Genomic DNA, 13,907 nt, shown 5'->3' on the forward strand with positions numbered 1-13,907 from the left:
TGTTAGTCGATATGCACCGACATGAAGATCTGGGTCAATATCGGTGTCCGACATTTATGCTGCTGATAACCAATAATTATGACTGAAAACTGATATTATATGTGCTTAAATCATATTTAACCATTGATTAACGTTAAATATAATTCACTAAGTAAAAATAAAAAGTTTCTATTTCGACGAACCGGGAACATTTTTTAATCACTGCTGGGCTAATCAGTTAACAGATAAAAACAGTAAAAAATGTCTCTCCGTCCATCCACTTTCAGCTGCTTATCCGGATTCGGGTCACAGGGGCAGCAGCCGAAGCCAAGAAGCCCAGACTTCCCTCTCCTCAACTACCTGGGCCAGCTCTTCCAGAGGAATTCCAAGGCGTTTCCTAGCCAGCCCAGAGACTTATGGGCCATTCCCATCTGTACCGGGTCAGCCCGGGCCAGGTAGCCCCAGTCGGCCCCAGCCTGGCCCGGTTGATTCCACACATCCTTGCCTTAAGCCCATGTGGGCTGATTCTACCCACCAATCAGAGGCTTGCTCTAATGGAAGGTGTGAATTTGCTGTCAGCAGTGGGCGTGTTGGCCCTGGTCGGCCTGAAGCAGACCCCCTCGAGAAAAGGGCTGAGAATGAGCCTTGGTTGGCCCGGAAAAATACCAGGCCACCCAGATATGTAAACAACCTACGCTACCCGGCCCGGGCCGACCCGGTACAGATGGGAATGGCCCAATAGTCGCTCCACTGTGTACGGGGTCTTCCCTTTAGGTCTCCTCCCAGTTGGGCGTGTCCAGTAAACCTCATCAGGGAGGCATCCTGACCAGATGTCTGAGCCACTTCAACTGGCTCCTCTCGATGTGAAGGAACAGCAGGTCTACTCCAAGCCCCTCCCGGATGACTAAGCTTCTCATCCCATCTCTAAAGGAGAAACCAGCCACCCTACGGAGAAATCATATGTTGTTCGCTTGTATCTGCAATCTTGTTCTTTCGGTCACTACCCAAAGCTCGTGACCATAAGTGAGGGTGGGAACGTAGATCGACCGGTAAATCGAGAGCTTTGCCTTCTGACTCAGCTCTCTCTTCACCACGACAGACCGGGGGTACAACACCCGCATCACTGCAGACGCAGCACCAATCCACCTATCACTCTCACTCTACATCTTTCCCTCACTCGTGAACGATACCCAGAGATACTTAAACTCCTCCACTTGAGGCAGGACCTCATCCCTGACCTGGAGAAGGCCTTCTACCCTTTTCCGATTCAAGACCGTGGTCTTTGAGGAGCTGATTCTAGGCAAGGCAGCTTTATTTGTAGAGCACCTTACAACAGTTTAAAACTGACCAAAGTGCTCCACAGAAATTAAAAACAGTAAAACAAAACACAACATAAAAACGCATAAAGACTAAAGCTTAAGAACTAACACTAAAAAGACGTTTTTTCAAAAGAGATTTAAAACCAGACAGTGAAGAGTTCGACCTGGTATAGCGCTGGTCCAGTGTTCCACGGCCAGGAGGAAAACCACATTGCTCCTCCTGAATCTGAGGTTCAACAATCCGACGGACCCTCCTCTCCAGAGCGCCTGAATAGACCTTACCAGGGAGGCTCAGGAGTTTGATCCCCCTGTAGTTGGAACACACCCTGCGGTCCCCCTTTTTAAATAAGGGGACCACCAGCCCGGTCTGCCAATCCAGTGAGACTGCCACCAATGTCCACGATATACTGTAGAGCCACATCAACCAACACAGACCCATGACATCCAAAGCCTTAAGTAACTCCGGGCGGATCTCATCCACCTCGAGGCCTTGCTACTACGGAGTTTTTTGACCACCTCAGTGACTTCGGCCTCAGAGATTGGAGAGTCCAACCCCAAGTCCCCAGACTCTGCTTCCTTACTGGAAGACATGCCACTGGGATTGAGGAGGTCTTCATTTTATTCCGTCTACCGATCCACAACATCCCGGGTCAAGGTCAGCAGTACATCGTCACCACTGGAAACAGTGTTGGTAATGCACTGCTTTCCCCTCCAGAGATGGCGCATGGTGGACCAGAATCTCCTTGAAGACATTTGGAAGTCTTGCTCCATGGTCTAACCAAACTCCTTCCACGCCCGGGTTTTTGCCTACGCAACCACCCGAGCCACATTGCGCTTGGACTGCCGGTACCCATCAGCTGCCTCTGGAGTCCCACTGGCCAAAAAGACCTAATAGGACACTTTTGGCGCTTCCACGTTGGTATGGTCCCTATGGTCACACACAGGTCAGATTTGCGTTTTGGGTACAGAGGCTACTCTTTTTTTTTCCAGACATTCTCCACAGCAATCAGACTGAGACCAAGGCGCCACTACTGACTGATTGGCAGGTAACAGACCTTGGGTCAGTTGATGGCTCCGCCCCTCTCTTCACCCGAGTATCCAAGACATGAGACCTCAGATCAGACAACAAACACAACAGTTGATCAATCGAATCGATCATCTAGCCGGAACCTCTCAATCTTACCTACCAACTCCGGTTCTTTCCCCACCAGTACCAAGACCTAGCTTTTGTAGCCAAGGATCAGACTGCCAAGGTCCCCCACCCCCACCTTCGGCTACCACCCAACACACAATGCACCCGACCCCTTTGACTCCTCCCACGAGTGATGAGCTTATGGAAAGGGGGGACCCACGTCTCCTCTTCGGGCTGTACCTAGTCCGGCGCCATATGTAAAACATCTTTATGTCTGAACATGGTGTTCCTTATGGACAATCCATAATGAACACAGAAGTCCAACAACAAAACACTGCTCATATTCAGATCGGGGGGCCATTCCTCCCAAACACACCTCTCCAGGTCTCACTGTCGTTGCCCACGTGAGCGTTAAAGTCCCCCGGAAGAACGAGGGAGTCACCAGAAGAAGCGCTCTCCAGCACCCCCATTCAAGGTCTTGAAAAAGGGTGGGTAGTCTGAGCTGTAGTTTGGTACATAAGCACAAACCACAGTTAGGCTCCAGAGGGGGTCCAGGTGAGCCGTGTCTGGGCGAGGGAACACGGTTTCCATTTATATTTGTCTTCATAAGGGGTCTTTGGGCTGCTCATTGTCCGATCCCTCACCTAGGACCTGTTTGTCCCAGAGAAGGACTGTTTGACCTGTTTGTTAGCTTCTAGGATCATTGGGACACTCACACCCCTCCACCACGTCCAGGGAGGGTTGTCTGTACAAAAATGTCCAATTTCCAAAAATAAAACCTTCCAACAATCTGGAGAACCACTGATCTAGAACCACTTTAAAGGATCACAGAACCTCTGGCAGCTTGGGTGGAACATGTGGAGACGAGGTCTGAATCAGGAGTGTTACAGACTTTTACCTGAATAATGACACCAAGTGCTCATGTTTCAAAGTCCATACCGTCTGGAAAGTTCTTTCCAAAACAGACAAATTTCACAGTGAAAACTAAACTTTCTAATTTAATCAGGATGTAACGATAAAGTACCAACACCATAAAAAGTCACACGTGTGACGATGCTGTTTATAGCTGTTAAAGTAAGAATCTGGTTCTGAATCCAAAACAATGAAAGGGCCTTTCACCTTGTGTGCGGTGAGATCGGATGATGCTCATGGAGCTGATCCAGTCCGGAGAAATCTTAGACACCAGCGAGTACAGAACCTCCAGGCTGGTGGCGTCGACCACTAGGATTTCTGGGTAATGACCGTTACAGAGCAGGCGTCCCTCCTTCTGAGTGCCATTGGTGAACTGGTAGAACTGGAAGGAGGGGGGGCTGAGTTATGAAATTAAACTGTTTCTCTGTTTCATGAGCTTTTTTAATCCAGTGTTCTGTTTTTGCCACGTTTGACAAAAAGTTGTATAAACCAGAAATTTATTAAACTCGTTCAAAAACCAACAGAAACGGTTCCGTTTCATCTACTTCTGCTGAACTTTCAGTTATTTTATCAAAGTTTTCCGATCAGCAACTTCATTTCCAGAGTAAACACAGCAGAGGTGTGACCAAGTCACTGCTTTGAATAGAATAGAAGAATAGAATAGAATACTTTATTTGTCAGTTTCTTCGAATGTGCTTGCCATACAAAGGAATTGAAATTACGTTTCACACAGTCCCATGCGTAGACATTAACATAAAGTGCAGATGCACAACAATAACAAAAACAAAAAACATCCCTAACAATAAGATAATATTAAACAGGTAAATATCGCTAAAAATATACAAAAACATATAGCAGCAGGTGTGTGCAATTTCAATGCAGAGGTAGTTGTTTACCATCAGAAATGTTTACCCCGTTCTTGGTTCAACCACTATTTCCTTTTTGTATAATGTGCATGTATGTGTGTGTGTGTGTGTGTGTGTGGGGGGGGGGGGGGGTCCAGTCTGTCATCCTATACTGGTGATTCTGCTGGCTGGGATCTGTGAGGGAAGAGAGTTCAGCAGTCTCACGGCCTGGTGGACGAAGCTGTTGGTGAGCCTGGTAGTGCGGGAGCGGAGACTTCTGTATCTCTTTCCAGAGGGCAGGAGGCTGAACAGACAGTGCGCAGGGTGGGTGGTGTCGTTGACAATTGTGATGGCTTTGCGGGTGAGGCGAGTGGTGTAAATGTCTTGCAGGGAGGGGAGTGGTGCACCAACTATCCTCTCAGCTGTTCTCACAATACGCTGTAGAGCTTTCCTGTTATAGTCAGTGCAGCTACCGCCCCACACAGTGATACAGCTGGAGAGGATGCTTTCAATAGTTCCTCTGTAGAATGTGATCAGGGTGGGTGGTGGAGCACTTGCCCGCTTGAGTTTGCGCAGGGAGTAGAGGTGCTGTTGTGCTTTCTTGACCAGTGATGCTGTGTTGGTGGCCCAGGAGAGGTCCTCCCTGATGTGCACCCCCAGGAACTTCGTGCTGCTCACTCTCTCCACCGCGGCGCCGTCGATGGTCAATGGGGGGTAGTTGTTGTGGCCTCTCTGGAAGTTGACAATGATCTCCTTGGTCTTACTAACATTTAGCTGGAGGTTGTTGTCTCTGCACCAAGTGGTCAGGAGCTCAACCTCTTTCCTGTAGTGGGTCTCATCGTCCTTGGTGATGAGCCCCACCAGCGTTGTGTCGTCCGCAGACTTCACAAGGTGGTTGGAGCTGTAGGTTGGTGCGCAGTCATGTGTCAGCAGGGTAAAGAGCAGAGGACTAAGCACACAGCCTTGTGGAGCCCCCGTGCTCAGGGTGACGCTGTTTGAGACCTTGTTGCCCACACGCACTACTTGTGGCCTCTGGCTGAGGAAATCCAGCAGCCAGTTGCAAAGGGAGGTGCTGAGGCCCAGTCTGTCCAGTTTACAGATGAGTTGTTGTGGTATTACGGTGTTGAATGCTGAGCTAAAGTCTATGAACAGCATTCTCACATATGAGTCTTTCTTGTCCAGATGAGTTAGGGCTGGGTGGAGGGCAGAGCAGATTGCATCCTCTGTGGATCGTTTCGCTCTGTATGGGAACTGGTATGGGTCCAGAGTGGAGGGGAGGGTGGATTTGATGTGTGACATGACTTGTTGTTCAAAGCACTTCATAATAATGGGTGTCAGTGCCACGGGGCGGTAGTCATTGAAACAAGCTGGGGATGGTTTCTTTGGTACAGGTATGATGGTGGCAGTCTTGAAACATGATGGGACAGTGGCTTGCCTCAGTGAGGTGTTAAAGATGTCTGTGCAGACATTCTTCAGCTCCTCTGAGCAGTCTTTCAGCACACTACCAGGGATGTTGTCCGGACCTGCTGCTTTCCGGGCGTTGATGGTGATGAGTGTCCTCTTCACGCTGGCAACAGACAGGCACAGAGGCTGGTCGTGTGGAGGTGGTGGTGTTTTCTTTGGGCGTGTGTTGTTCTGTGTCTCAAATCGTGCAAAGAAGCTGTTCAGGTTGTTGAGCAGAGTGGTGTCGCTTTCACAGCTACACGCTGCAGGCTTGTAGTCTGTAATAGCCTGGATGCCTTGCCATAGGCTCCGTGTCCTTGCTGTCATTGAAGTGGGAGGTTATCTTGTGTGTGTAGTCCTGTTTCGCTTTCCTGATGCCACGGGACAGGTTTGCTCTCGCTGTTCTCAGGCCTATTTCATCCCCAGCTCTGAAGGCCTTGTCTCTGGCCTTTAGCAGCCTGAGGACATCTCCTGTTTGCAAGTCACAAGTCTCGAGTCAAGTCCAAGTCAAAGACAACCAAGTCCAAGTCCAGTTCAAAGTCAATGATGTGAAAGTCCAAGCCAAGTTCAGGTCCTTAAATTTTAAATTTCAAGTCACGTTCAAGTCATGTGTCCAACTTTAATTTAATGACGATAATAAATAAATTCCAGAATTAAAGCTTCTTAAAGTTTCTTTTATTTGATCAAACAGCAGAAACTGAAGCTGATGATAAACAAAGAGCTGCTGCATTCAGCAGAACGAGAGCAAACCCAGAACGAAGAATCATTCATGATTTTTGTCCACGTCGTGCCACTTTTGTGCTAAAATATTAAATATGCACAAGTCATCATCAAGTCAACAGATGCAAGTCGCAAGTCATTGGCGTTCAACTCGTAAGTCTTTATAACATTTATCAAGTCAGAAGTCATTAAAATAATGACTCGAGTCCACGTCATGTGACTCGAGTCCACACCTCTGAAAAACAGTTCCTCCAGCGACACCCAGACCAGCAGAACTATAAACTAGCTCCAGTAGAACTGGTCTGACAGCAGGAAGCAGGTTAAACAACCTCAGAAAGCAGCACTTCCGGTCCAGAGGTTAAGAAAACCAAAGAACCCCCCCCCCCCCCCAAAAAAAGTCTACAGCCTCGATAATCGCGTTTGGACCAGAGGATCACTCAGAAACACGGTCTGACATGGTGGTGAACTCTGCTGCTTATGGAACTGGACTACATGCTGTGGCTGATGGACAGTGATGGGAATAACGACGTTTAAGTATAACAGCGTTACTACCGGAGTTCTTTTATAGGTGACAAAATAATCTATTAGTTACTTTTCCCACTGTTGCAACGCCGTTCCTGGGGACGGAAGGTTGTGCGTTACTATGTGCTTGTCGAACGTTGAGCAACAGCGTGAGGCTTTCTGACCGCCACACTTCAGCTGCAGCCAGGGAGAGAGAGGTGTCGGTAACGCACTTACAAACACGATGATGACTGGCCGAGTGGGCGGAGACCCTCACGGTCTCAGTCGCTGCCTGCTGTAGACACAACAGAGCAGTGATGGGAATAACGCCGTTTAAAATAACCGCGTTAATAAAAAAGTATGTTTTTCTGTAACGAGCAAACTAATTAATTACCGTCTTCTTTTATCAGAACGTCGTTTCTGTTACTGATAAGGAAATGCGTGCGGTAAGCAGCGCGGTGTGTTGAAGCTGTCATCAGCTGATCAGGAGCTAAAGAGGCAGATGTTTTCATCCAAGCGCATCACGGCCGTGAAGAACGAGGAAGACATGATGAATAGTCTACGGCTGCAGGTGTGGATCTGCAGCCGTGCCCTTCTTGGCGTGACAGCGGGACGTCCTGAAGGTCCGCTCACCTGTTCACCGCTCAGACGTCCTGATCTTCTACCTTCCTAGATCATCCAGCTGTAACCTGTTTCTGATCATGTCTTTAGTCCCGCTGTAACACTGATGCATCAGTCTCAGACGTCATGGAGCTCAGGTGTTATTAGAACTACCTGTGTGTGTTTACCACCCAGCTTCAGCTCTTCTGTGGTTGGGTCTGACCCACGTTAGTAAATGTGAGTCCTCCATCAGGCTTGTGCCTCTTCTAGTGTCATTTTAAAGGATTTTATTTATTTATTTAACCGTTACTAGATTAGCAGCCACAGAAATGCTGCTAAAACACACAATTATGTGAAGCTGGAAAAATTAGAATATTGTGCAAAATTACATTTATTTCTGTAATTTAACTAGACTGAGAGACCAAGTAAAGGCCCGGGAACCTTTACAGGTGTTTCTCTTTGCTATTATAAATGTTAGCTGATTGGGGTCTTGTTAAACATCACACAGTGACCTTTTAATAGTCTAGATAAGTGTAATGCTCCTGTTAGTAGTTCCTCCTGTTAAGTGCTTATTTATTTAAATTATTCAGGTTATTTTATTATGTTCCAGTCATTAGTCATTTATAGTTAATTAAATTCAATTAACCCATTTTTCTTGCATTCTTTAATGAAAAAAGTAACTAAGTAGTTATTTTTCTTAGTAATTAGTTACTTTATAATCTTGTAACTCAGTAACTGAGTTACTTTTTTGACAAAGTAATTAGTAACTATAACTAATTACTTTTTAATAGTAACTTTCCCAACACTGCTGCTGGAACCATGGATTCTGCTCTCCAGCAGAACATCCTGAGGGAGAACGTCTGATGTTTGATCTTTAACAGGTCCTTCCTGCTGAAAAACCCTCCAAGATGGCTCAATTCAGACGATTCTGAGGGACAAACTCCTCCACGGTGATGACAGACTTGTGACCTTTCCCCACAGGGTCAGGTTTGTATGCGACACCTGGTCTTACCTGGATCCCAGTGTGGGCACAGGCTAGTTTGGTAAACTCAATACAGCGTCCATCATTCACGTCCCACAGACACATCTCCCTGGAAACACAACCATTAGACACAAATGCATCCAAACCTTTTTTACAGATAACCTCAGACGCTAAAAGCATCCTCCGTTCAGGACTGGTGACAATTCATGGTGAAAAAGTAAAATTAATGTGAAGGGTTTAAAAATAATAAATCATTTCCTTTTTTATCCCAAAAAAATAAATCTTAATCTGCTATAATCTGTTTAATTTACAGGTCCGAGCATCCACAAGAACCCTGTAAGAGCTTTCTCATTCCAAGTTTCCAACACTCCCAGGAAAAGGCTGCAGGTTATAAAACAACTGCATTAATGGCCGCTTGTCAGGGAACGGGACGAAGGTAAAACACTAAATATCTGACCTGATACGGTCATGAGCTGCCCTAAATGTTCCTGTTCTGGGATTGTAACGGTAAAAATGGGATGAAAACTTACCCGCTCTCAGACGCGCTGACGATGTACTGTTTGTCGCTGCAGGAGGAGGCTTTAGACAGACATGTGATAGAGGCCGTGTGACCGAACAGCATGGCCCTGGGACAAATCTGGGGACAGAAGAGAGCAAACATGAGGCCAACAACCACAGGCAGGTGGTAACCACCGTCTCTCATACCTTTAACTCAGGTGCCATGTCCCAGAGGCAGATCTGTCCATCGTGGCAGCCCGTGATGATGGTGCTGAAGTCGTCCATCACCAGTAAGCTGCTGATGCAGTGGGTGGGAGCTGTGCGGCCCCACAGCACTATGGGTAGTACCAAATTGTTCCCCGACATTATGGCAACTTGTCTGGGTGGAGAGAAATACCGGTAGGTGTAAATAAAAGCGATGTCACTAAGAGGTGGGTCATTTCTTAGTGTTCACAGTAATACAGGTTAACGTTTCCATGCCTAGGAAGAAGATATAACATGAAGAACTAAACAGATGATGTGGGTCGTGCAGCGTGGGGTTATGAAGGCAAACTTTTCCACATAAACAGGAAAAACAAAACTAGTCAGTCTTGTCAAAGAGCTCGCAGAAACCACAAGACTGTTAAGTTCATGGCAGAACATCAACCTGAGGTTTTTAGGAGTCTGGAGAACAACGTTATTTAGGGCTGCGCAATATATCGCAAATATATCGTTATCGCGATATCAGCATGCACGATATGCATATCGCAAAGAATAGATAGATATCGCAATGAATGGTCAGCTCTAATGTTTGCTACACATAATACATTCTGTCAATCAAACGGAAGCATGATGTTTTTTTAACTAATCAAATACAGCTCTTCACCCATTTGGCCAATTGGGTGTGTTCTCATAGGTTAGATGCCCACCCCCGAGGCGAACGGCACTTCATTTTGATGGTTAGCAAATAGGGCTGAACGATTAATTGCAATTACATTGCTATGTGACGAAAAGGAGATTTTCTAATCGCAAAGGCTGCGATTTGACTGGCAGCGAGTGGTTAGCACAGTGCTAATATATAAGGAAAAACCCATAGGGATGCTAATGCTAATATCGCCAATTACATTTTTACACATTACAAATTAGGAACGTGCCAAATGATAACATTTGGAGTACAATAAAATATAAAAACTGCCATGAATCAAATAAGTACAGACAGATATTTTAGTAAAGCTAGAAAACCGTAAGACACTTTAATTCCACAGAGTTTTGGCTAGCAGCTACGGACGTAACTGAACTGCAGAAGCTCCGCATGGACAAGACGTCAAAAACTCTAAACACAAAAGACTTCAATAAACGGGACACACTTCTTTCCTGCCAATACATTTTCACAGATGCTACTACCTACGCTCCTTCAAGGAATGTGCTCTTGGCTGCAACGCATTGCACCTTCAATTATAAAAATGTTTCTTCCTTACTTGTGAGTGTTTTTGTAGACAAATAAACTTGTTGATATGATATGTAGATAAATATGTAGATTAGGGATGTAAGAAAATATCGATATGGCAATATATCGTGATTTTTTTCCAGCAATATTATATCGATATTCAAAAACCGTGTATCTAATTCTTGAAAGAATTTACGTGCAAACTTTTGTGTATTTTCTTTTCATTTTGTGCAATTCAATCGCCAACCGCTAGTTGGCAGCAGTGTGCAAAAGGTTTTGTTTCCACCATTGAACTGTAAATCCCTCCATCATGGTTCAGATACCTCACGTTAAACATGTTACGTATCAGTTTGGACTGTTTATTGAACATTCTTACAATAAATTCAGTAAAAAAAAATGCTAGTAACATCTGACTGAATGTATCGTAATATATCGTGATATATCGTATCGTCTCCCCTGTATCGTGATATGTATCGTATCGCCAGAATTTCAAAAATACACATCCCTGATGTAACCTTTCTCAGTGGCCTAGTGGTAGAGTGTCCGCCCTGAGACTGGGAGATCAGGGGTTCGACTCCAGGTCGGGTCATACCAAAGACTTTGAAACAATGGGACCCAATGCCTCCCTGCTTGACACTCAGCATTAAGGGGTTGGATTGGGGGGTTAAACCACCAAATAGTTCCCGAGCGGCTGTGTCTGCAGCTCACCGCTCCCCCAGGGGATGGGTCAAATGCGGAGAATAAATTTCGCACACACACCTGTGTGTGTGACAACTAATGGGACTTTAACTTTAACTTTAGATACAAAAACTTGTTTATATTCAGCACAAGTTACATAGGGGTTTTTTTTTTGCTTCCGTTAGTTGAAAAAAATGAGAAAAGCCCTTTGAGAAAATAATCGCGAATACATCGCAATTGCAATATTGAAGAAGAAAAAAATCGCAATTAGATTATTTTCCTAAATCGTTCAGCCCTATTAGCAAACACTGCAGATAGCTTTTTCTGCTCTTTCTGCTAATTCTACTTTTCCCGGGATCCACTGCTTTTCTTGTTCATTTTCTTTTTCCCTTTCCTCACATCTTTTGCTTTTCTCATTTTTATGATGTTGTCATTTTTTTTTATTTCTTTGTTTTTGATCATTTTTGTTCCTGAGTTAAGTTTTTATTTATCGCAAGTAATATCATCATCGCAATATTAAACACTATCACAGGTTTTCCTAATATCGTGCAGCCCTAACGTCATTGTAAGTCTGATGATCGGCTGGAGACGTCAGAACAGATGTGATGATCGCAGAAACACGGACGCAGCAAGCTAGCATGAGCGACACCTGCCAACTCTGGAAATTCAGCTGAATTATTACCAGCACGACTCGCTCCTCCTAGATAATTAGCTAAATGCAAGATGTTAGAGGAAGGTCCCACCTTTCTCACCTCTGATTGGCTAGAAGGGCTCTCCTACGATTGGCTATGTTTCAGCAGCAAACCGTCTTCCCCGCTAAGGGCGGGCTGTCACCAACAGAACAGGTTTTTGGGGAGTTTTGTGAATAAAATGTGAGCTTAGCGCTATAATGAATAAATGAGTTTCAGGGGTCAGTTTTGAGAGTTTTGTGCTTAAAGTCCCTTTATAACATAAACACATTATTTATTAATATGGTTTCATCATGTGAGCATTATGTTGTATTTAGGATGGGTGTGTCGTACTAAGAGATGTGAAACCTCTTATGTGTTATCTGACAGTGTAGCATGTGCATTTGTTTACAAGACATCTACCAGCACAGTGGCCACTATCCCGCATTTTCTAGTTGTTTCTGTTTCAATACACCTGATTCGAGTTTTTAATTACTCTTATCAGATAACATTTAGCAGCCAAATGAAATAGCCGATCGTAGGAGAGCACTTATAGCCAATCAAAGTCAGACCCTTGAGGAGATTTCTCAGGAGACCATCCGCCACCACATCAGGAGCATGCCCAGGTGTTGTAGGGAGGTCATACAGGCACTTGTTTTAAGGATGCTACATCAAAGCTGGATCAGCCTGTAGTGTGTTTTCACTTTAGTTTTAAGTGTGACTCCAAATCCAGACTTCCATGGGTCGATACATTTGATTTCCAATTGATAACTGTGTAGTTTTGTTGTCAGCACATTCAACTGTGTATAGATCAAAGCATTTAATTAGACTATTTCATTCATTCAGCTCTAGGATGTCTTATTATTGTGTTCTCTTTAACTTTTAACAGTATATTTAATAGTTAAAGAGCAAGTCACCCCCTACCAGAGTATTACTCCACTCCCACTTCCAGTTTGAAAAATACAACAAATGATGTTGCCTAGCAAACCGAGAGGGCGGAGTCGCTAACAAATACACACACACACACACAGGCTCACAACGACATTGTGACATCATATGGTACCAACTAACATTCTAGGGTACCTCTTAGCCAATAGCGATGGCAGATTTAAATTCAACGCAGTGCAGAGTTTTTACCTGACAACGGCACAACACTGACAGTTTTAAGCAGAAAATTACATTTTAACTAAAATGCACTTAAGTGCAAAACTATTGACTACACGTGTCTGCAGCACGATTAGACACACATTTATATAGTTTATCAAGAAAAAAAAGAAAAGTTGATTTGGGGGTGACTTGCTCTTTAAGTTGTACTCCACCAGGTGATTATCTTTCAGGTTATTCAGTTAAACACCACTCAGCTGATCAGCTGCATGTTTGTATAAATGAATGTAAAATACGGAACGTTTTCCACGTACAGTTCTGTTTTTATCACTTTGTAAAAATAATCGTATTAATGTCCGTTTGTTTGTTTTCAAATGGGCACTGCGCTCAGTGACTCATGTCTGCTGTCAACAAATCAGCTGAGCAGCTTCTAGAAACAACCTCACATGAGCTGAAGCTACAAAAACCAATAAACACCAAACTGAGATTTTCATGTCCAAATGGGTCAAATACATCCTCGGTGGGTCTCAGTTCAGTCACGAAGACAGATAGAAAACGCTCACACTCACACACACACACACACACACACACACACACACACACACACACACACCGTAAGCAGCATCTGCGTTAAAGAGCCTTATTTAAAACCATTACGTCCACATTTAAAACCTGCATTAGACGATTGGTAAGTGGAGAGGAACACTGCGGATAATTTAGCCAACAGCTAACTGTCACCGTTAATCAGGGGACAGCAGGCTAGCAAGCTACAGTACAGCGACTTCCGGTTAGCAAAGTGGCTAATGACATCAAAACACCCCGGTAAATAACCTTCAAACGTACCAGAAATAGAGGTCCTACTGGAACATCTCCGTCTGACGAAAAGCTGTGGGACAAACGTTTCCTCCTGTGGCAAAACAAGCAAAAGTGACCTTCCGCTGAGCTCCTTGTGCTCGTTTATTCCACCTACGAACCGATCTACTCGGTCAGCTGATCAGGCAACGACCGACTACCACATCCGGTCGGACAAAATTAATTAATAAAATGAAGCATAAATAATAAAATAAATAAAAATAACTATAACATTTTAAACAATAAAA

General features: G+C 44.7%; 1 protein-coding gene across 1 annotated transcript in view; it reads right to left on the reverse strand.

Annotated features, from left to right (window-relative positions):
* The window catches only part of LOC107375088 (WD repeat-containing protein 7), a 162,593-nt gene extending 148,786 nt beyond the window's left edge, over positions 1-13,807 (reverse strand). Inside the window, 5 exon segments of the mRNA XM_070552547.1 lie at positions 3,550-3,724; positions 8,464-8,542; positions 8,964-9,070; positions 9,139-9,310; positions 13,651-13,807. Coding sequence (XP_070408648.1) covers positions 3,550-3,724; positions 8,464-8,542; positions 8,964-9,070; positions 9,139-9,297 — 520 coding nt within the window. The 5' untranslated portion in view covers positions 9,298-9,310; positions 13,651-13,807.
* Between the last annotated feature and the right edge of the window lie 100 nt (positions 13,808-13,907).

Source organism: Nothobranchius furzeri, chromosome 6, assembly GCF_043380555.1.
Source record: "Nothobranchius furzeri strain GRZ-AD chromosome 6, NfurGRZ-RIMD1, whole genome shotgun sequence".
In the NCBI taxonomy this organism is placed as follows: domain Eukaryota; kingdom Metazoa; phylum Chordata; class Actinopteri; order Cyprinodontiformes; family Nothobranchiidae; genus Nothobranchius; species Nothobranchius furzeri.